Source organism: Pangasianodon hypophthalmus, chromosome 22 (genome assembly GCF_027358585.1).
Source record: "Pangasianodon hypophthalmus isolate fPanHyp1 chromosome 22, fPanHyp1.pri, whole genome shotgun sequence".
NCBI classification, from domain to species: Eukaryota; Metazoa; Chordata; class Actinopteri; order Siluriformes; family Pangasiidae; genus Pangasianodon; species Pangasianodon hypophthalmus.
The window spans coordinates 9,377,519-9,402,712 of NC_069731.1; the positions used below are offsets into that span (position 1 = coordinate 9,377,519).

Consider the following 25,194-nt stretch of genomic DNA (forward strand, 5'->3'; position numbering starts at 1 on the left):
TTACCACACTTTTTTACCCTGACCACAGTAAAGATGGAAGCTACCATACCACCATGTTCAGCAATCTCTTTATGCTAATCTGTAGCAGATTCTGGGTTCCCATCAGAAATGCAGTCCATTTACCACAGTGAGAAGCAAACTACATACAATTCTGAAAGTAGCTGCTGCTGAAGACCTGCTCCTGTTGCACTTACAGCTACGCTTTGGCTCACTTTGCATTGTGGGGCAGTTTGATCTTTCACAGATGAAGGCATTTACTTTTATCAATGTTGATGCTAGCATGTAAAATAAAGGTTACTGTTTGTAATGATCTTTCTGGGAAGGTGACTAAAGAAATAGAAAAATGAGGAGACATCTGAATCATCTGGAGAAGGTCAGGAAGTAGACTTTATTATAGGTAGAATTATTAATTATCATTAATTCATTAATATCATTATTTCATTCTTAGCTTTTCACTTTTATCTACAGCTTTTCTTGTGCATTTACAATCAAAAGCAAGAGTGTTTACATAGTTAATAACAGTAGTAATTTACATGTGATGATGATGTACAGTTGTAACTAGCAGGTTTTTTTTTAACTGCTAAAGTGTTGAAAGGATCAGGAATTAGCACAGTAGTTGGAATAGATTGGCACAATTCCTCAGCAGTTTCTATGGACACACGCCTATAAAAGGCAGGCCTCTGGTTAATTATTATGCCTCTGCCACCATGCCATCAGTGTGAAAGTAGTTAAATGTGAGGATGGTGAACCTTATTTTAAACCGAAGTGCTAATCGCACTACTTTTGCACTGTTACAATACAATGCTTACCTGATTAATGTCACTTTTTAAATTAGCTGAAAGTGGTGCAGCAGCAGTCGAGCACACACATACCAACCGCTGTCTTACTTTACTTATTCTGTTTGCCATGAGTTCCCTGCCCTCAGAAATATGTATAAAATATCCTACACTTCACAATGTTTTTGACTTGTGTTACACTTTCTGTCATTTTATATATATGTGTGTGTGTGTGTGTGTGTGTGGGTGTATTTTTGTGTGCACCACTTTTTCCAGCGTCTGTCTTACAGTGCAGAAAAGCCAGTGGCCGACGCCGCTAAGCTTTACTGGCACTTCCATCGTTTGGAGCAGTCAGGCACAGCAGGAATTCTCATCACCCTCTTCCTGTATACCGTCCTCTTCATTCTGTCCTTCACCATGCTCTATATGTACTTCCTCAGGTGAGTCTGAACCATATAGTCCTACATGGTTTATGGTTCCTCTTCTCTAACAGGTCCACAAGACTGTGATGTCAATGATGTAAATAAACAACTGATCACCTGTTCATACTGCATCTGTGAATACAGTGTAAAATATACCTGTACACCTACACATTCATGCCAATCATGTGGCAGCAGTGCAATGCATAAAATCATGCAGATACGGGCCAGCAGCTTCTGGTAATGTTCACATCCACCACGATTTTGACCGTGGTATGATTGTTGGTGCCACACGGACTGGTTTGAGTATTTCTATAACTGCTAATGTCATGGGATTTTCACACACATCAGTCTCTAGAGTTTACTCAGAATGGTGCAGTAAAGAAAAAATAACCAGTGAAAATGCCTTATTTATGGGAGAGGTCCATGGAGAATGGCCAGACTGGTTTGAGCATGACAGAAAGGCTACAGTAACTCAGATAACCACTCTATACAGATGTGATAAGCAGAAAAGCATCTCAGCATGCACAATGCGAACCTTGAGGCGAGTGGGCTATAACAGCAGGGTTCCACTTCTGTCAGCCAAGTACAGAAAGGCGAGGCTGCAGTGGGCACAGGCTCACCAAAACTGGACAGTTGAAGACTGGAAAACCATAGCCTGGTCTGATCTGATTAAGCTCGAGTTCTGCTGAGACACACAGATGGTAGGCTCAGAATTTGGTGCCAGCAGCATGAATCCATGGACCCCACCTGCCTTATGTCAACAGTCCAGGCTGGTGGAGGTGGTGTAATGGTGTGGGGAATGATTTCTTGGCACACATTGGGCCCGTTAGTACAAATCAATCATCGCTTGAATGCCATAGACTATTTGAGTATTGTTGCTGAACGTGTGCATCCCTTCATGGCCACAATTTACACATCTTCTAATGGCTTCCGGCATGAAAATATTCACTTAAAGGACATACAAACTTTACTCAGTTCCAAAGTTCAAATTTCCTCTTTCTTTTAGAGCTCAAGGTGGCTGATACTGAACAGTAACAGCAATTATTTGCTGTACAATTGCATGGTTGAACAGACGATTGCAAAACAGACAATTCTTTTGCTAAAAGCAAAGTTTTAAAAGCAAGTAATTGAGACAGTGAGGAACATGTTGAGGTCACTGAGACATGATCCTAGTCCAGCTGCAAAGAAGCAGAAATGTTGTACATTTGAGAATATAAATTGCAAGGTAATGTTTGGGTGCTTCTTTAAATACATTTCAATCTAGTTAAAACAAAGATAAATGAAATGTTATTAGCAGCTGTGTCATAAAGTAATATTTTTCATTAGGGCAAATTTTCTTGTTCTCAGCTGTTTGCTGCATTCATAGGCCTGTTGACTATTTTATTTAGTTTTATTTACTTGACTATATGCAAAAAAAATGTTAATTAAACTTTAATTTTACTTGTTGTAATGGTGTCATTCTTGTACAGCCCAAAATTTCAGTGTTTTCTCTGAAATAGTAGTAGTAATTAACATATGACCAGAAGTACACTCATTTGTCCAGTAAAGGCGGGATTGGTTGGCTTTTCTGTTGGAAGATCAGACTTTCTGAGGGATTGGGTGGGATTGGCCAGACTGTCCATGGGAGTGGGCATGAGTGTTTAGACATATGATACATTCAACTTGAGGTCACAATTTGTAATTCCCAGCTTCTAACCAGGAAAAAGCCAAAGAAAAAGCCCCCCTTGACTTGAAATTCCTTCTCAGGATAGTCTTCTCACTTTTCCTCCTCACTTTTATGGCGTGACGTCAAATCAACAAAGGCACAGCATGAGAAGTAAACGAAGTCGTACTTCTTACCTTTAAATGAGTTCCTGTATATATATGGGTTGAATGCACCGAGTTCAAAAATGACATCATTCTGACCTGCGAATTACCCCAAGTTGAATGCAGCATTACCGTGCGAGTGGGCAGGATACGTTGGACTTTCTGTACCAGTGGTCAGGTTTGGTCAGAGTTTCGGTGGGAGTGGACAGGATTGGTCAGGCTTTTTGCAGGAGCAGATGGGATTTATCAGTCTTTCTGTAAGAAGGCTTGGTCAGACTTTCTGTGAGATCAGATGGAATTGGTCAGCTTTTTGGCCGGCGGGATTGGTCAGACTTTCTGCAGGAGTGGATGGGAGTGGTCAGACTCTATGGGAGCGGGATCCCAGTCCAGATGCCCCTCTAGGCTAACATGTGTTTCCTTGGACAGTCTCTTTTTTTGGTCTGACCTTTCTGGTGGATGGTACCAGGCCAGTGTCAAGACTTCCACAATCTGAGATTTAAGTTATTTTTAGCCATGGGACCCTTCAGGGTTATTCTGCCCATAATATGAAACACTGGCATCTTGTCCACAAAATGATAAGCATCATAAATAGGCTTTACTGAGACTTTTTCTCCTGGTGTCTTCATCTGGCAACCTGCTGTTGATATAATGCATTTTGATTTAATAGTCTCAAGTGATTACTGATGAACAAAGGATCAACTTAAAAAAAAAATTAAATGGAGCTGATGAAATGAAATCCTACTCTCTGGGGTTAGTTGGTATGAGGGTGCCTGAGGGATATTGGAGTTGTTGGGTTGCCTGACCACAGTTGTGTGTCTGTAATGTGTTTGCTAGTCACACAGTAATTTTTCTTTTGTGTTTATGTTTGCTAATAAATATTTGACCATATGCTGTAGTCTAAATTAGTTGGTTTAGGAAGTGGCTTCATTTTCCAGTCTATGTCATAAAACTGCACTAATCCTAACTTGGTGTGCTCTGTCAATGCAGTTCAGTGTATGGGTTAGTGTCATGTCTGTCTGTCATGTTTGTCCTAAAGCTGGCACAAAAGCATAGGCTCTAAACGTAAGCTTGATCAGGACCCATCATGCTTTGTGGTTTAAGATGTTCCTATGGGCTGCCTGTAGAGAGACACTGACACGCCAGATGACCTATTTCTGTAATACCTCCTGAGGCAGCATGTATAGATAGAATAGCTGTTTTTTAATTACATTTATGCAGGCCCTGCATCACTCCCTGCAAAAAGGAAAAACAGAATATGTTCCATTAAGTACATTATTAAATTCAGTGTGATGTGGGATCCTGATGGCAACTAAATTCTGCACATTGAAATGGCTTCAATGTAAGGAGTAGATATATTAAAAAGCTTTATTCTGTGTCGGAGTGGAGTGGGTTGGCCTCCCCCACACTGAATACACTCGTATTTATTTTATTGTGTGATTTGTGGCTATACTGTATTGTTTGGGGTCTTTCTGCTAGATGTTAGATGTGCAAAAAAAGATCACACTTGACAAACTCATCCTAAAAATAGAGCACTAGAGAACATGGTTGGAAAATAATTAAAATCAGGATCAGGTGAATCAGGAGGATTGGCCATTATGGGGAAAGATTGACCTTTATGAAAACGCCATCTATCCATCAGCATACCCTGTATGCTGTACATGAATAAACCCAGGCATTGAAATTATGAAATAATATTGAAATAATGAGTATGTTGTATAGGTCTTGCGTCCAATCCAGTGTGAGCCAATATAATAGTTCAGTTCATCTACTTACATTTATTTTGATATGGTAATGACATTGATTGTTGCCTTTTCTGTGAATCATTGCTAAAGATATCAGTCTGAAACATCTGAAACAGTCTGATATTCACTCCATGCCATGAAAGCTTGGTCATGTCAGTGAACTGAATCTAGCTTTGTTTCAGTGCATGTGAGTTATTCAGATGTGTTGAGGTCATGTTTTACATATGATAGCCAACAGACATCACTCTCTGCTTTCTCCCATTGAGACAGTGAGCTCTTCTCTTGCATGAGTTAGTCTTTTTTGTCATGTGAGGTTTATTTGAGTCCCGATTACCCTTTAAGTGAACCAAATCCCTTTGTTGAGGTCGAAGATCAGAGAGTTTTGAACAGAAGCCAAGTTGTTAGAAGAGAAGATGTCTGATGCACTGCCACCTCAAGACTCCAATCAATAGCCGTTCCATCCTTCCCCGTTTTACTCAAGCACTCCTCTTCAGACAAAGCATCCGTCTTATCCCTGCAAACAGATCTTTGAGGCTGAGCTAAAGCTAGGATTTACTATATGAAAGAGTGCAGATATTAGACACACCTTAACAGACAAGATATTTTTTTCTGTTTATCCAGTGAGACAACACAGCTTAATGAGATTCAGAAAGTATCAGAACTCATGCCAAGATTCATTCCCTAAAACTGGGTGTGTACAGGGCAACTTGAGTTCATTTGTAAACCATATTTTGTTTAGCTGATTCATTTATAATCGAACTTCATTGCCTGTCATTTCATGTCCATTTTGAGGTGGGGTAGTGAGTTTCAATTTACTGCTAATTGAGAGACTTGATACATTTCTGACATCAGAAGTTCTGCTTAGCTGTCCTGCAATGTGAGCAGTCATGTGCCCCAATATATTGCAATGCTATTCTTGTCCAGCTTGCATCAGGGTTCAGTTAGAGGCACTTCGAGGGACATAATGAAAGTGCTACTATATGCAAAAAAAGCCAGAAAATTGCTTTATTATAAGACTATATCTATCTATCTATATGTATATAGATAGATATATACATATATAATGCTGATAACTACTAGCCTGATAGCTATCAAATGAAATTGTGAATCATGCATCTTTTCTTTTCTTTATTTTTATAATTTCTTACATAATATAGGAATCAGGCTAAAACCTTTTACTTGTATGCAATAAAATGCCTACAGCTCAGAACTTGAGTCTTAACTAAAGCTCATGACTAAAAGTGTTGAGACCTGTCTTGGGCTTGCATAATGTGACTTATGGCTATCTTTGTCCTGAACTCATTTCCTGATATGTGTGAGTTATGCCTGGCAGCAAAACCGCTCAAACAGAGCATGTGGTATGGACACAATGCATAGAGGCCAGTGTGTTGAACAATTGCCTGCCTCACCATCCTACCATGTGCAGCAGGAAACAGATTATTTTTGAGTAATGTGACTGTATAAATTATAGATTTGGCTTACATAGTGGTAAACAATGGGAGACTTGAACATGAACTATAAGTTTTCAGTAAAGAATAACATTTAAATGTCATTAGTGTGATGTGGCTTGCATCACTGTCATATCCAGCAGGTCCAATGATTGGTTCTAAAGATATTGTAGGTTATTTAAAAAAATGTTTATAGTAATCAGTGCTTGAGCTAAAGAAACCTGATCTGTGTTTGACCAATCTTTTAATTAAAAAAAAAAAAAAATCTAACGATGAGAGCAACTTAAAGTTAAATGGTGGTATTTGATTAACACACTTGTGTGGCCTTTCTTCTTTTCCAGGTTCCATAATGATGGCAGAATGCTGGATGTGTACCTTCGTATCCACAGTCCAGAGAGAGCATTTTTTATCCCAGATGATTTTGAACTGTCCAATCAGGAGCTTAGCTACATTGTAAAGAAGGCGGAGCAATGGAGAGGTTTCAATGGGGAGAGACGAAAGGTTTGTGCAGATATATTGTTTTAATTCATTGGTCTAGTAAGTTTTAACCACCATTTTAACCATCAAAAAGACTGCCAAATGTCTCAGAGCTTTTCTCAAGCCCAAAAGCTTAGCTGGATTAATGCGTGATTTAAAAAAAGGCTTAATATTAATCCATTAGATTGTCTCTGCTAAATTGCCCAACTGCTGGCTGATAGCTCATGTCATGCCTGCTAGACTATGTGAAGAAGCAAAGCCATTTTTAAAAATGTACTTTTTCTTGTAAATGATTTTAAACACAGTTCTGATTCCGGGTATTTAAAGTGAGCCTGTCAAAGCTTAATGGCATATTAACATGCTCTAATGGTTTTGCAGCTAGGTTCCTGCAACGCAAAGGACAGCTCATGAACAGGAATGATAATTGAAAAAAACTGATGAATTCAGGAATTGGAGATGATCGATAAATCATGCATGGAGTTCGAAGATACAGTATTCTAAATGATTAGAGTTCTTTAGTTACATTTCAGAAAGCTACAAATTCATCTCAAAGGTCTTTAGTTTCATGTTAATTACTTGGAGATAATTACCCAAACTGGATCTCAGCTAGCAATTGTTTGATTAGACCATGGGAACCAGTTTCCTACATTTTACTATATATTTTACAGAAGAAAGCCTCTTTCAACAAAAGCCTGCATTAAGACCCATTATCAGTGCATGCAATGTTTTACACACACACACACACACACACACACACACACACACACACACTTAAAAAGTTACTGGAGGTTGCCAGTAAAGTACTGTAATGGCTTACATAGTGTACAATAACACATAATCCAGTACATTTCCTCATTTGGCTGATGCTTTTATAAAACAGAGACTGAAGGTTAAGTTTGGGTCCTTGAGTAAATTGCTGTAAAATTCACAGCCATTTTTTTTTTTTTTTTTACCGAGCACACAATAATAGACACTCTTTGTTGTCAGTTCAACATCTTTGTGTTGCTTTTACTTTCTTGATTTCTTCCATCTTTTTACTCTCTGACCTTCAGGGCTTAAGTGGCATGCAGGGTAAGACCTCACTAGTTTTGTGTGTCTGGAGAACATTGGAATGCATTTGCAAATATTCTCATTTAGGCATGACTTCTCACCATCTCCTATCCTCTTCTCAACCTTCAGTCGCTGTACAGTTCTGTTCCAGAATTACAGCAATCACGGCTTTCCTAATATTGCCCCTAATTCCCCCTTATTGAACTGATAAAATGATAACACATTAAACCCCTTTGCCAGCATGATGAAAATTTAGGGTTATTGCATTTCACCATTTTTAACATTATCCAGCCAGGCAATTTTTCATTTAAATAAGACGGCCTGGGCCATTATTTCATAATTATTATAGCAAGTTCTCCCTGCGAAAAAGGGTGACTTTCCCAACTCTCCAAATACATATCCCTATTAAACTAATTTGCCTACATGCAAATTTTTGTCATTTATATCTCATTAACTATTTATCATCACCATATCAAAGGAATGTATGCAGATAGGGAAGGGAGCATTGAGACAAATCTGAAACTAATATTTTGCAACTGTAATGATTTTTGCATCTTTAATTAGATAGGAGAAGGTTGATATGATTAGGTCAGGATGCAGTGGTTTTCATTAAAAATACATTTCCAAAACTGTATTCCAAATGTGCCGTAGCAATTAAATAGTGAATCCAGCATGTTTCTTATTATGAACCCAATTAATATAGGAGAGGCACAATTTTAATAACAGGAGGCCATGAGGTTTTCATTAGCAAAGTCAAGAAGACGGAAAAACTGAACAAATAGTACAGTTATAAGCATAGAAACAGACCTATAGGATTTTTCAAAAGTTCACTGCATTTTAAGGTGAATACTTCAGCAGGCTACATGTACACTTTTCTGAAGACTTATTGTGATTGCTGTTATAGATAAAGTTGAGAATTATCAACCTTACTTTCTACTTATTTTCTTCTAGAAGAACATATTAATATCAGTATTTACTCTCAAACATGTAAGTTCTAAAGAATACTTTATCATCCGTCTATCCACTTTATCTCTTTTTGTCATTCACCATGTGGAAAACCTTTAACACAAAACCCACAGACAGTTTTTTTTACAATTAAACTAATTGTACAGTTGATCTGATTCTTGTGGTTGTCAAGTTAAAACAAACAAACAAACAAACAAGCAAAAAAACTATTAGACATCACCTTCCTTAACAACAAGCTGTTGGAAGGGTTGTATGTTCTTCCTGAGATCATCTCACAAAATGCAGCAGAACTTCACCAAGTGTCATTAGAACTAGAACCCAGGATATTTAGCCCAGAACTGGGTGTAAGCCTGCGTCAGGAACTTAAGACTTTCAACAAGATACTGAGCAAACATTTATCCTGATCAACACAGAACGGTTACAGAAGCACAGAATCACTGGTTTGCAATGGCCATTAAACCTGTAGTCTAAATTGGTGAGGGCATCCACATGCACAAACCTAAATATAATAAGTAAATTTAAAATGTTCTGTAAGATGAAGTAGTCCAAGATTCATCTATAGGTGTTTTAGAAGTTGTTATACATTAAAAGGTAGGAGGCCTAGTGCTTTATTCTATCCATGAGAAGTGCTACAAAATATTAATTGTACACTACTAACTGCAGTATTTAATAGAACTTTTGCATCATTAAAAAAATGTTAAAATAAAAATATAAAGTGATCATTTTAAGCTGAAAGTATCATTAACTACATGTGTTATTCTTTTTATATATACAATTTTGTAAACGTTACCAATAAATTTAGGGTCCATATATGATTGAGTAAAGTAAGTACTGAAAAGAAATTGTATAAAATAGTCCACACAATACACTCAAGGGGTAAATTATGTTACATTTCTAGTGAATAATTATGAATTAAAGTGATCTGATATATGGTAAGCAACATTCTTTAACAGATTTTTGACGCTGTTAAAGAACGCCGATGCACTGACCCGTTAAATGATGACTCGTTAAAGAATGAAGTAAGGGAGTCAAATTGCATTGCTGCAGGACTCCTGCACTACATAATTTAGCTTTGTTAATTTGGTCCCACCTAACACACCTTATTTAACGCAGTCGGTGCTGATTAGTTGATGAATTGAGCCGGGTGTTATTAGGGAGCAAATATTTTAATTTATTTTATTAACATTTTATTACACTATACAAAAATGTAAAATTGTATGAAATTCTAAATAGCACTTCATTCAAAAGAAAGGTTACACAACCTAACATTTTTACACTCGCTTCAGGGAAGGTTTCAGGTCTTTCAAATTAATAAATAAATAAATACAATAGCAGTATAGTTCAAGCATAAATGATTATTTTAATTCTTAATTCAGTCCATCCTTTTCATGCTATTATATATTACTTTAACTGAGGCCTGGCTGCTTCTAGGTAGAAACAAAGCTGTTGGCTCTCACGGCTGAAGATTCACTACATGACAGATGCATACAGCTGAGTACATTTGCAGTAGAAATAATTAAACCATAAGTCAGTGTGATTACATTGCTACATTTACATATATGGAGAAAACCGATGCAGCCATTCCTTAGAAAATGGTATTTCTGCTTGTCATTTAGACACAGAAGATAAAAATAGATTTGAATCGAACCCTGTCTCTAGCATTTCATGTTGGTTTGAGTGTGGTTCAGTGGTTTTACTGTTATGCAGTATTATAACCACAAATACTAATACACTAAAAAAAGCACACATTGTCTCAGGGGGCTCCTTTTCTTCTGCAGTGCCACATAGAGGAGTGAAAAGATTGAAGTTACACTCTTTAACCACCTGGCGACATACCCTGCAATTTTATTTCAGTAGTTATATTGCACAGATATACAACAAACAAGATGCTTAAAGACCTAATAGCAGTAAAGTGTTAATGCTAGTTGTTTCCCATGAGCATTAAAACAATAAAACAAGATCCACATTCAATAACATATCCACAAATGGCCTGGTGTTATTATCATCAAACCTGTAATTTTCAGCAGCCGATCATAAAACATAATCAGATTTTTTTACTCTTTAATTAACTTTATATTATGGTTTATATTCTTTCAGGCCATGTGATGATCATTATTGCTCCTGTTTAAGATATTACACTCTGCTATTAACATTTGAGCACTGAATATTATAACATAAATGGCACTAGGTTTAGCAGTTTCGCATATTATTTTTGTGCTTATTTAATATTCAGTATAAATTACAACAATTTCCGACATCAAAACTGTGCAGAAGAGCTTTCCGTGATGGAGGTTATCTGTCCGTGTGAAGTAGGCAACTCACCCTTTATTTAATCTTCTCTTCAGTTTTTGTGTGCTGCATTGTAAAGCAACTGCATGGAGCTGAGAGAGATAGAAAATGAAGTGGTGCCTAAAATCATAGCGTGTGTGTAATGAGGGCATTAATTATGTATAGCCATTGGTGCAGATGGACCTCATTAATTGTCTGCTGTCGCCTTCTTGATTACTGTACCTGGGAGGGAGGTACTAATGCCTGCCGCGTTTTAGCAGGTAATGCAAACTGTTTTGTCACCGAGTGTCTGACAGTGACGGAGCAGCCGTGCGCCAGAACTCTAATCTTCGCCATAATTCTCCAGAAACTTCATGGTGACATTGATTTTGCTAATGGCCGCTGATAGCCCCCGAGATGTTTTCGCAACTAAAATTGCATCAAGATTCTAACAAAGCCACAGCGTTTGTCTCCCCGTCTCTCCTTAATGTGTTTCCACAGGCAGAATTTAGGGAACACCGAAGGTGCTTTGCAAAACAACGGATTGGTGGGTGTGTTGGGGGGCTGTCATGAGAGGCAGACTGCAGAATTGAGGCCTAATGATGAGCAGACTGTGTTGGTTTTTCTTTCTCTCCTTCTCGCTCTCTCTCTCTGTGTCTCTCTCTCTCTCATATATTATTAAGTGAGTGATATGCAAGACCTCTACTGTGATCTGTGGCCTCAATCTTGCACTTGCTGCACAGTTAATAACAACATAAACCGTTGCTTTTACAACTTGTTACGTCGCATCTCTATGTATTAGCCTACGGACATAGTTATGAAATTATGAGTCTGACCGATGTGTGTGCAGCCTCATCATTCTACAGCACTCTCTTCTACTGACACCCACATGCATTAAATATCAACAACAAATACAGTAACATGAGAAAGAAGTCCATTAAGCTCATGAGTCAATTAGCCATAGAATTTGTTCGCTAATTCTCACCTGCTGACTAGCAGCCCATGACCGGCGGCTCCGGCTCCACTGTGGGCCAACAGAGGAAGCGGTGCTCCCTGAAAGCAAACCCAAAACAGGAACACAAACATGACAAAATGACATGAGGGAGGGGTTGACCTGATACTGCTGGGGTCATGATGAGGCACCTGCACCCCTCTACAAGCACAACAACGTCCTTTTACAAAGCTGTTTGCTTGCATTATGTCTGAGAGCTGCTTCTTCAATTACAGGATGCTATTAGTGGACAGTGCTGTGCATGGGCTGGCAGGCCCGAGGCTACAGAGCCCTCACACACACATCACAATATGAGATGTGACTAGGGAAGGGGTGGGCCTGCCGTGGAGAAAAGGTCAACAGCTTTTGCTGGGCAGCAATGTGTGAAAGTTGTGCAGCCACACAATGGTAAAGGAAGTAGGGAGGAGTGAGGTAGAGAAAGAATTTCCCTCCATATATATGCTGAAACAGGCTGGTTTGAGTATTTCAGACACTGCTGGTGTCTTTTTTTACATACAGCAGTCGTTATAGTTTATACCGAATGGTGCGAAAAATCCAGTGAAACACTATTGTTGATGAGGAGATTGTCTGGTTTGAGCTTACAGGAAGGATACAGTAACTCAAATAACTACTCCACCAGCGTGGTGAGAAGAAAAGTATCTCAGAATGCACAACACATTGAACCTTGAGGCAGATAGGCTACAACAGCAGAAGATCACATTGGATTCCACTCTTATCAGCCCAGAACAGGAATCTGAGGTTACAGTTGACACAGACTCACCCAAACAGATGAAGATTGTAAAAAAATAGACCAGGCGATGTTTAGAGTTATATATGATGTATTCATACGCACATTTATGCAACTGGATTTTATATATGCCATGTACTTCAGTAATAATTGTGGATGTAGTAAAAGAGAAAGAGGACATTTTGTACAATGTAGTTTATCAGCTGTGCAACCAAAATTTTTCTGTACTGAACAATATTCCTTTGAAAAGCTGATTTCCTAAAACATAGTCCATGTGTGCTTAGATGATGTAATGATTCATGCTAAAATATTGTTTCATGGGATTCTGTTGTTTCCTGTGATTAGGTTTATCATATCTTATCCCAGAATGGCCCATTTCTATGTGCCAAGTCATTTTTTTCTTACACCTTCAGTGGAGGAACACGCATCATTTCACACGCTGGTTTATATATTACACGACGCCAGATTTTGATTTCGGATTTGCCTTAATATCTTGAGTAGTTCTCACTTTAAGTAACAGTTTATCCATAAAATTTGACATGCACTTAATATGTGAGAAGAAAAACCTTTTTGAATTTACTTCATGAAATTACAACTTTGATCCTTGGGTGTGTTATTAAGTGAAATACATTGGTTGAAAAAAAAGAATTTTGTAATATGAATATTGATGCATTTTTATCAACATGCTTTCAACACATTAGGCTTCACTCTGATCAGCAAATGATGGTGTGGGACCAAGTCAAAAAGTAAGACTGGGTCTGGTTTTAATTTAGTAGTTATTTTATCCAAAATGATATCAGAAATTTTCCTATTCTACCTCATTGTGATAAATATTTTCATTGCTGGTGATGTTGATTTGAAAAAAGAGGAATCTTTCATCTAACTAAATAGCTAGGCTTACTGTTTCCACAAAATATGGGAGATTCATTCAGCAGACACATCGGAGATAGGCTTTTCATTTCATTTCATCCTAATATGTTGCTCACCAAGTCAGCTGTCAAAACAAATGCAGCTGGAAGCTGCAAAATTAGGTCCACATGTTCAAACTCTCATAGATCCTGCACCCCTCCTCCTCTCATAATGTAGAACAGAGGGAACAAATTGAACTGTCGACAGATGAGGGAACATTCTCTAGAGATGTTCTGGATGAATGGAATTTTTAAGAAAGAATATCTGTGTTCTAAGTTTAGTTCTCATTCAGAATACCTTTCAGGATATTAGTCCAGCATACTAATGATATTGTTTACCATTATAACTGTTTATTCATTTCATTTTTAGTGTTTTTTTTCGCCCCACCTTTGAGTCACTCTGGGTTAGATGGTCTTCTTTTTTAATAGATTTACCTAAGTTCAAGAGCAGAATATAAAGCTACAGAATTTAGCACTCTTGAGGACATTCTGCAGATGCTGGTTTCCACATTACTTACTGGAATAAAATATAACCTGTTTAAAGTACACATCAATACAGTAATATTTTACCCTTTCATTTTAAAAATGCATTAAATAGGAATTTGTGGCAATAGATCATAAAATAAAAAAATGTGCAAGTCTATGTCAAAGTCTGACTTAAAGGCCTTTGAATCAGTGATTAAAACTGTGTGGCTTTACCTTCCGCTAAGGCCAAGAAAAATCACTTGGTGTTGGGAAAGCAAAAGATAAGCATATTGCCAGTAACCAACAGAAACCCAGGAAACAGTTCATCTTTCAGCACAAATCATTACAATATCTAAGGAAATGACTATTCAAGGACTCCATAAAGTTGTGTTTTAGAAAATACACTTTCCAATCACATATAATTCAGTGCCTGAACTGAGGGAAAAATATATATATATATATATATATATATATATATATATATATATATATATGTATATATATATTACTCAGGTATATATATATATATATATATATATATATATATATATATATATATATATATATATACCTTTATCCTAATTCAATTAATTATACATACATACCTATACATATATAATTGAATTAGGATAATGGTATAAAAAAAATGAAGTATTAATAATTGTAAAGTTATTTTTATCATTTAGGAATCACCATTCATGCATCTTTTCTTTTTGCAGATATTATTATAGAACACACACAAAATCAAACAAATTAGAATAAGATATACTTCAGTGTGAATTACATATTAAAGCTCCTTTACTGTAAAATGCTAAACCACTCTGAACAAACAAAACTTAGAAAGTATCTTTCGCAGGCAGTCTTGCTCTGTGCTACTAAGTGGAAGATTACCTTAAGGAATTGTTTATGGATTAAACATGCTTTTTAAAGCATTTATAAAAGCTGATTAGTAACAGAGAATTATGCAGATGTGTCAATAAGATAATCCTCGGATGAGATGTTATCACTCGCAGTGTCTCTCCTTGCCTTTCTTTCCTTCTCTGCTCCAGCTTTCTCAATTCTGAAGCTAGCGTTTTTCTCTTCACAGTATTTTAAACAGTATAGCTTAAATATGCATAACATTTTTTCTTCTTGTAAGATGTCTTTCTAATACTCACATTGGAACAGCTTGGATGTTAGTACAAAGACTGAGTTTTCACTGGGGTAAATGAGAGATGCATAGCCTCTCTGTACTGAATCATGCTGTTCTTCCTTCAGTTGCCTGTCATGTCTGAGCTTTTACCAGGTTACATTCAGCCTCTCCAGATCCAAATGGCAGATGAACAGCATTAATTGCATAAACTGGCTGCTTCTTCTTCCACAAGTCTAGAATAATAGCCTATTTCTATTCTATTCTAATGGCTGGCAATGTGTGGGTTATCCATGCGTGGGGCCGAGCTCTGATTAGCTGAGCCTTCTGCATCTGCTGGTTTAGAATATGAATTAGAATTACAATGCATCTGCTCTGCTGCTTTATAATATGAACTCTCAGGCATAGAACTCTGCATTCACAGAAATGACATAAAAATTGCATCACTATTATGTAAACATTATGGTTAAAATATAGGCATTAATCATATGAGATGGCTGCAGTTGGAAGCAGAACAACTGTAGAACACATGCACACACACTTTACTGGTCTGTTATTTATGGAATATTGATAAGTGAATGTATTATGGTCTATTAATAAGAGACCCATCAAATATGTTTCACTATTCACAGACAATACGTAACAGTTTACATTTGCCACTCCACGGTCCCTGGTTTGATCCTGAGTTGGGGTCCATGTGGGCTTTCCAGGGTAGTAACACCTCTCTAAAACATGCTGTTAGTTCTATTGGCTACTCTAAAAATAAACCCCGAGGTGTGATTGAGTGTATGAATGTGTGTGTGCATGGTGCCCTGCTATGGACTGGCATCCCATCCAAGGTGTGTTCCTGGCTCTTGCCCAGTGTTCCAGATCCTCCTCGACTCTGATCAGGAAAAATAGGTTATTGAAGATGAGTAAATGAATCTTTGTGGACATTTTGTTTGTCAACAGTGAAACACATTTGTGATGTCTCTTATTTATGGGTTATGATATTTTCATGTGACTCAGCTGTGTTCAGCAGAGTGAACAACTGTCTACACAGCACTCAACCACTGAACTGTTGATCAGGTCACACCTGCATGCCTGGGGCCTGTGTGCATGTGTGAATCAACAGAAATGAACTTTTTGTATTTGAAAAACTATGAAAAAGGTAGAGTATGTCTTCCTGGACATGAATATGTTTAGGTCAGTGTTTACATATGCGTAAGTGCAGTTTTCTTTAAAATCCCAGTCTTTATGCATATTTCCTTTTGTATCGTTGGATATGTGTGTTGTAGGGCTCTAACTGGCCCACACTGGCTCCTGTTGGTTCTGTCCGTCTGTCCATCATTCCGTTTGGATCGACCAGTCCTCTCTGTGTGCTCTGTGCTCTATCATATCAAACTGTACCAGACTTGCCATGTGCCACTACCACATAAATAACCCGGGCTGTCCGCCACACACACTCACACACAGACTCATTCAAATGCACCTGTCACTGTGATAAAGCACTCGCCCGCAGGGAAGCATTGTTTACATTTTCACTCCACTCTTCGCAAAAGTGAGATTCTAATTATTTTTCCCCACTGTAAATTAAAGCCAAGCGGGACAGAACCAGGAGCCCAGAGGATCCAGCAGGTGCAACACTACACTCTCTATCACGCTCTCACTCTTCACTCTATCATTATCTGTCTATCTATTCATCTATTATTGTATATATATATATATATATATATATACTCTATATATATACACACACTCACACACACACACACACACACACACACACATATATATATATATATATATATATATATATATATATATATATATATAGAGAGAGAGAGAGAGAGAGAGAGAGAGAATACATCCAAGTACTGGGTGGATTGTGCTGACCACAAAGGTCACCAGCTAGGAGGTGGGTGAGAACATGCAGAGAGCAGAAGTGAGAAACTTCACTTACACACATATACATACACACACATGCTTACACACAGTTGACTTTGCTGTTGTGCTCATTACATTCAAGTCTAGAGATATTCAGCCGAGTGGAATACATTATTCCTCACATTTCATACATAATAATGTGCCAAAATTGCATTGCATTATTTGTCATCCCGATGACTAGAGAGACAGAGATGGCGAGAGAGAAGGGAAAGATTTAATTAGCTCAACGAGTATGCAGATGGAAGGTAAAATTAGGCTAAAAAGGGAGCGCTGCAGATGAGTAGAGTCGGTAATGATGGCACTATCTTATTTGGATCACTGAGAGGGAGATGATACAAAGCTTTGTTTAGGCCCCTTTCTTTTCCTGAAGGACAGCCTCTATTTTTCTTCTCTCTTTTGTTCTACTCACTTGGTTGATGGGAAGATCAAGGTTTTCACCATAATTTTATATACAGGATGTTAATAAAAGTTGAATTTAAAAGATAACAAACCAGTTTGATGAAGCAAAACTCCTTTCCATCATTTTCCTGGTTTGTGATCACTGATCTGTGCACCACTGTCTGTACATTTATAGTTGTATTATTTCATATGTGTCTTTAAAATCATGTTTCTTCTTGCATTTCTGGTGTCTTATTATTGTTACTTTCCCTCTTGGTGCTGCAGAGCATATTGTATGAGCCACACCAATCTCATATGACCCTCCCTCAGCACAACTACAAGTCTATTATGAAGCAGCTTTTCCTTGTACGACACTCTTTTAGCTTGTGCATTAAGAATGTATTGAATACAGGAGACACTTACACTTGAGTGCGACGCTTATCAAATTTCGTATATCCATTTTTACAAATCTGGAAACATGTAATCTCATTTGGCTGGGAGCAGGCGCAGGCTTATTTCGAGGAGAGTTGAGCTTCGGCTGCCGTTTTTATTTCCACTTCCTGGATCCTGGCCTGTCTGTGCATTTGCCGTAACATCTGTAAAATGCAGAATTTATGTCAGGGTTTGGAGACATGGTTTGATGTTTATAGTCCTCAAAGAAGCAGTTGCTGTCTCTGTTGATGCAAATAAAGGGACTGATATGGGGCTCTATCAGATCCCCATGTACAGACGTCCACAATAAATCCAGGCTAGATTGGTTAGAATTAGGTTAGCTCACTTGAATGCTATCTGCTTAATCCACAGATGGGCTCTCTGAGAACACCCAGGCTTTGAGTCTAAATCAGTCACTTAGTGCCAGCACTGGGACAATGGCAAAGAAACCACTCTACCCCATAAAAACACACACACATACACACACCAGGATAGCACCTACTTACTCTCCTCATTAGATTTTTTAATAAAAGATTCAATGGATGAATTATGATTGGAAAAACTTGATCAAAATGGACCATTTAAGATATATCATGAAATATATATGTATGTATGTATGTATGTATGTATATATGTATATCAGGATTTTTACCCAAAAATTATACATGCAGATTAGCATTGACCCAGACTCAACAGACTGCCAGATTTCCTCGTGATTACAGAGACTTGAGCAGGTATTGCGTAATGTAAAACCTTGGAAGTGGGATGGTTTCATATGAAACTGTGTACAGTAAAATACAGTACAGTCCACGCACGCAATAGATGCCACACCAGGTCCTGACACAGACAAGACACTTCAGGTTGTAAACGATGGAGAAAGGGGAGTGTTTCTAATTTACTAGGTAATTTCTTTCTGATGCCTTTCAAAATCTCCTCTGACAGTGCACAATGTGAGCATTCTCCCAGGGCTTTCTGTACTTATGAAGTGTCTAATTGCATTCGATAATGACTCTTGTGCTTTTAGCCACAGCAGCCTGTGTAGGCAACACCTTTAAGTAGCCAAAAAACTGACTTGAAATTAAGGTTCTGTCTCAGCCTGACCCTGCCCTCATTTCCCCAACAACACTTTCCTCTTGCTTTTTTTTTTTGTTGTTGTTGTTTATCAGAGTCATAATTACTGGGCCAATTGAGGGGTCACCTTGAGTCTTATAGTTGATAAACTTGAAAAAAAAATCCTGCATTTCACCTTGATTGAGCCTGTAGAAAAGAGCCTTGTGAAGTAACAGAGAGAGGGGAAAATTGAACGAGGGAGAGGATGGAACAGGGAAGCAGAAGTGTAGTTTGAGAAAAAAACAGGCAGAAATATTCATGCAGTAATTCAGGCCTGTCCTAGCCTGTTGGCTTCTTTCTCTATCACTGAGACAGATGCCCCTAAATCTGTTCCCCCTCTCCGAGGAGTTCCTGTTTTCATCCTAACCTCTAACTAGCTGTGCACTTCTGCTGGTTTCTCAGACCAACTGACCTTACTATCTGGGCAATGGGCTTGGACTATATCTCTGACTAAATAACTTGCCTATGCATAAAAAAGGTCACCTACTAATATGCTAGCCAGGTGTATTGTTTTATGTAAATGTCTGTGTATTTACGGTTAGTATATGCGTGTGAAACGTGACACTATGTTGCTACTAAGATAGTTCAGATGGGCAAGAGACAGTGTGATCTTGTCAAACTGATGCCAAGACTTATATGACTTGCTACTCACTTGGCATGCTGGTATGTTCCATGCTGTATGGCACCTAAACACCATACCAGGAATCTTCACAGCCAAATCAGAGCTGTGCAAGCTGATACCTGCCCAAACGATAAAAGCATAGTTCAGTCAGAAATGGAAATGAATGTAAACCCAACAGAAGCAAGCCATGATAAATGGTAGCAGGCCAGTAGCTAGCATGACCATACTATATGGAAACTCTGGCTGGACTTTCCTTTTAACTGACTTCATCACATCTGATATTGAGCAATTCTGTAAATTTTTGTCCTCATTTTACCTGGACCTCCGTAATCTTGTGTGTGCAGATGACATGCATAGGTTTGAGATCAGTATTAATATAAGCAAATATCATATCATGTATTTCTTTTTTTATCCTGTTAAGTATTTGGATTAAAATAACTTTTCTCGAGGCTGTGGGTGTGCTTTGTGCCGTGCCAGGGTCAGAATTGGTTGAGTAATCTGGCAACTTGATCCCCTACATTCCTGCCCCAGCGAGCTCGGATCATCAGTAAAGCTGAAGAAGAGTGGTTAAATTAAAGAGGATTACTGTCAACTGGTTTGGGATTTGATTCATCTCAAAAGTGCTGAACTGTTGTCAAAGGTACAGGCAGGTAATTGCGTCAAAGTGAGCATTTGTGCAGGTATGTGGCACTAAAACCCTTCTCATCTCCTCCCTTTGTTAGATTGTGTGCATACCTACCAGAATGCATGCAGTACAGAGACTTACTCACTACTTAGGCTTTAATTTTCAGCTGGGCCAGATTTCCCGTAAGCACCTATATGTAGACATAACATTGTTGGGTGGAGGAGTTGATGATGGTGACCTCTTTCTCCACCTGCCACCTTCTCGCTCTCCTCTCTATCTTTTCAACTAGTTAATCTTGTGCTGTTTGATCATTGCTGTGTTTTGAGTAGTTTCTAATGAGTTGGGGGATGGGGGATTGTCTCACTAGGTGGCAGTGTATGATTACATCTGGACCCAGGAGGAGTCTGGAGGGTGCGTATCCCCTGGGGCTGTACCCACTGTAGTGGGAGAGACGAGCACCCATGTGTCCATCTACACCCTGTACCTGAGCGGCCTGCGTCAGCGCTACAGACACTTCCTCAGGCAGCCTAGTGGAGCCATCGTAGAGGTGGGGTTTCTCTCTCAGACACTCTTGCTTCCTCTTTCTCAGAAGCTCATATATAACTTTCCAATCCCAACCATGGATTAACCTACCAGTAAGGCCTTCCTTAATCTATTTGGCCATTTATCAAGGCATAGTGGTAGTTTTGGGAAGCAAAAAAATGCTATAAAGGGATGTTCATGTTTTGGAAATCCCTATCTTGGTAGCTTTGTCTTCACACTCCTTTTAATGTGTGAATTAAAGAAAGTAATGAGTAATGAATGGTCATTGGTGAGAATGGGCACAATAAGCTTTCTTTACCTCTTATCTTCACTAGAAAAAGAGAGAGAGACCAAGACAGATACATACACATACTCTAGGACTATCTGGCCTGGGGCAGTGGCTTCACTCGGATCAAAGAGAGCTAAAAGAAGTGCTAAGCATTATTGTATTCTTCACCTGCTGACCAGGCTCTAACTCCTGCTCTCTGGGTTTTAGCTAGGAACTAAGGGGAAAGCAGTGATGCGTTCCCCAGTGCCTGTATTCTTGGTATGTTTTTGCACGACGCTACACATTACTGCACCCAGTCGAGCAGCACTGAGCAGACTGCTGGCCAGATTGCTGTCTAATTAAATGTTCTGCAGATTCCACTTGGTAACAACTGCAAGCATATGAATTAACTCGCATCCCCCCAAGAACAACCTGGATCAGCCCAACAAAATTAATATTTTAAAACTTTCGTGTCAAAAGCAGCAGATTTATGCCGTGTGTGTGTCAACAGCTTGCTCCCAGGGACTGCACTCAGCTAATGGCGGATCACAAGTCTGCTTTTGACAGATGAGAACGATGCCAACACGCGGCATATCTATCAGTCTCAGCGATGCTCCACAAATGCATAGAATACAAAGGAGTGTGTAGTGTGTAGTAAAAGAAAAAAACAGGTCTGGTGTTACAGGGAAGTCCTACAGAGCTTCACGTTACAAATACACATCTGAATTGGTCATTCTTTCCTATGGACTGCTCAAATTAGTGCCTCCTAATTTCAGTCCAGGAGATCTACTACTTTCAGGACACTCGGGTTTTTCCTGCTATGACTGAGATGTAATGTAGCAGAGAAATCTGTAGCTCATTCAGAGCAGTAGGTGTGAGAACTTCACCTGCAACTGTGTAAAGAATGGAAGGCATGCCACTGGGCAGTCTTCACCTCCTTCAACCATCTTCTAGCTCTAAAGAGATATACCAAAGAGGCATGAGGATATATCAGAGAAGGTCAAACACTCAAAAAACACTTGAAGTTATGTTCTGGTGGTTTTATGTCTTGGTGGTGGTTTATGTATCTCTGATAACGGTGTTATTTACTGTGAAAGTTAGCATGATACAGGTGCAAGTGTTCAACCTCTTACCCTGAGACATTAGTGTCTGGATAAATCTCATTTCACTTATCATAGTATTCGGAAGGCTGATTTTAAACACAGTGCAGTGGAAAACAAATTTCCTCACCATATGGACGGAACATTTATTTGATGTAAAGTCATTTAGTAATTGCAGCCTACCTTTATTACACCACTATGATGTTAAACTCAAAGTTAGAAATTGCTTATGAAACCAAACCATTATTTAAACAGATGTTTACCAACTTCTGAATGGCTCCAAACTGCACATTATAACAGCTCAAACCTGAGTGCAACCATAACTACTCAGCTCCTGATTGAGCTCGGTGCAGCTTCATCTGTAGAAACAAGTTGCCGCTGGACATAAACGTGTGTGAATTCATTATGCTTTGCAGTAGAACGACAGAGGCTTTATGTGCGTCTGCGCATGTCTTTCCTCTCAGGCTACTGTTTAAGTGTCTGTGGCCTAAGAAAACGTTGCTGTGGCCCACTGTGTTGTGTCGTCTCTCCTGCCCATATGTCTAGTGGAGCATATGTGAAGCCTGGCATCACTTCTGTAAAATTTCCATTAAAAATGCACAACTAAAGCTCCAACAGCTTGAATATTACCTCCAAACAGATTATTAATGCCTTTGTGAGAAGAGAAAATGAAAAACAAAACCACACTGAACATTCAGCATGCGCTAAACACTGACACTTTTTCTTTCATGTTTTGTTGGAACATTTAAGAGTTTATCTGTTTTTTGTGTGACTGCCAACCACCAGTAAACATATGTGGAGCTGAATTACTGGCATACAATAATCAACATCAGCGCTATAGGTCAGGTTTAAAGAATTAGGCTAGGTTTGAAACGAGCAAGCTAACGAGCAAGATTTCTATTCACTAGCACAATGTATACATGCCAGGCTCATAGCTATACTGCGTGATTTGACTCAATTCTGCTTGAATATGCAAATACTGTAAGTAAAAGCTGTATTGTACAAAGTCTAAAGAGGCAACACTGGCATATTGCGTGGTCCACACTGATTGTTACTCTATCAAATCTCCCATTAATTGCTCTTTATCTGTGCCTCATGTTCATGACTCACCTTGTGTGCAGCCATGTGAAACACTTCTTACCCCCACACTGACGCAGATCAGTTCTCAGAATATGAAAAAGTCAACCTTTAAGAAAGAACCTTGCAGCTACTTTAATTGACAAGCTGCATCAATCCTCTCTCCTCCCTGGCCCGCTTTGATAATTACTCCTGCACGTGTTTGATTGCTGCTGTCGAGGGGGAGACTATGCTTCATTTGCTATGGGGTTGACGCATCACTTAAAAAATACAGAGGTGATTTATTTAGCACACACCTTTTGTTAACTTATTTTTTATTTTATTCTTTTTTAATTTCTTTTCTGGAAAATTATGTCCTTGGCTATGAGTGCGTATGTGTGTGTCTATGTGTGTGTGTATGTGTTGCATTGCAAGATGGAAGGCATATCTCTTGTGTAGGGAGACCTCGTGTTTGTGAATGGTGCAATTTTCTTGCACGTTTGTGCTGGTCAAAAAATGCTTTTAATATATCACAGAAATATTTAGAGATAGCATAAGATAAACTCCTCTCAAATATGTGCAGTGCAGAAGAGCAGATTTCGAATTCACTACTGATATACAGTCATCTCCAGAATTATTGGCACCCTTAATAAAGAGGGGTAAAAAATGTTGAAAAATGAAAGAAAAATGTGTTTGTGGGAAGGAGGTTGTACTTCGTGCAGAACACTGAGTGTTCTTTTGTAATGCTTGATGAGATCACTCCACAATAACAATCTCTCTAATTTCCAAATTATGGACTCTTCTCTTCAACACAGGCTTTCCATGGATTTAGGTTAGAGGACTGAGAAGGCCATGACAGAACCTTTATTTTGTGATCATTTAACCATTTTTATAGGGCTATTGGAGCAAAAAAGCTCCACAATTTCACAAGATCCTCCACCATAAGTAACATAAATAAGGTTACTTTTTCTCACCTGACTACAGAACTGGCTCTAGTCAAGTTCCAGTAGTGTCTAGTGTCTAAATTCAGGTGCTATGTTTATCTGAAAGAAAAAAAAAAAGTTTATTTGCATGGAGATGGTGTGTAATTGTAGATTTGGGGACGTTGTAATTTCAAAATGCTACCATTTTCTGCATTTTTCGCCTCTCTAAATATTCTAACAGTGATTATGGGCATTTTCAGGCATGTACCTATTTTAATAACCATTGCCTCACTTATGAAGGTCAGCACCCATTCGTCTCATTTCATAGGTGTATTCAATAATCTTCTACATGTTGATGAATGAATGAAGATGAATAAAAGAATCCTTGTGTCACCGCATATTTATACCAACTAACTCTCATAAAAATGTTAACATCCTTATTTGCAGCACCTTGAATACAATCAATATCTATGTTTTGTCAGTGTATCAAACTTTCACTAGACTGATTTGTAGGTCTTGTCCAACTAAACTGCACCCACATCTCCACTCTGCTATTTCAGTAAGATTGATGTGTTTTGTGAATTGTAACACGTGGCTTTGTTTTTGATTGATCATTTCAACCTCAACATCATGACCTGATACACACTCACAGTTGCCTAGGATGTCTCTGATTGACAGGAGAGGAAAGCAATCCCTTCCATTCAGTGTTCACATGATAAGGATGTCTTCAAATATGAAATAGATGCATTTCTAATTTATCTTTTGGTTTTGTGATCCTGTCCATGGTGTTCAGCTCATTGGGGATTTGGACGGTGCAGCTGCTCATCAGAATGTCCAGTGTCAGAAGACAGGGCAGAAGGAAGTCGACAGGAGGATGAGGAGCTCAACACATGCACTCAGAGAAAGGAAGAGCAAGAATCCTGTATGGCGTAAGTGTTTGGTCTTTTTCAAATGTAACTGCGAGTTAGATTTTTAAACCCACGTGTTTATCATTGCTTTGTGTTTGTGTATGTTTCATACGTGTGTGTGTGTGTGT

At 38.5% G+C, this 25,194-nt stretch overlaps 1 protein-coding gene across 2 annotated transcripts in view; it reads left to right on the top strand.

The window, feature by feature from the left end:
* ofcc1 (orofacial cleft 1 candidate 1) overlaps positions 1–25,194 on the top strand; it is an 87,500-nt gene that overhangs the window by 58,749 nt on the left and 3,557 nt on the right. Inside the window, exons 17-20 of one of the 2 annotated variants that reach the window (XM_053228195.1) lie at positions 1,053–1,216; positions 6,536–6,695; positions 20,657–20,836; positions 24,952–25,087. In XM_053228195.1, coding sequence (XP_053084170.1) covers positions 1,053–1,216; positions 6,536–6,695; positions 20,657–20,836; positions 24,952–25,087 — 640 coding nt within the window. The remainder of the gene's footprint in view (positions 1–1,052; positions 1,217–6,535; positions 6,696–20,656; positions 20,837–24,951; positions 25,088–25,194) is intronic. The other variant, XM_053228196.1, reaches the window with a different exon arrangement.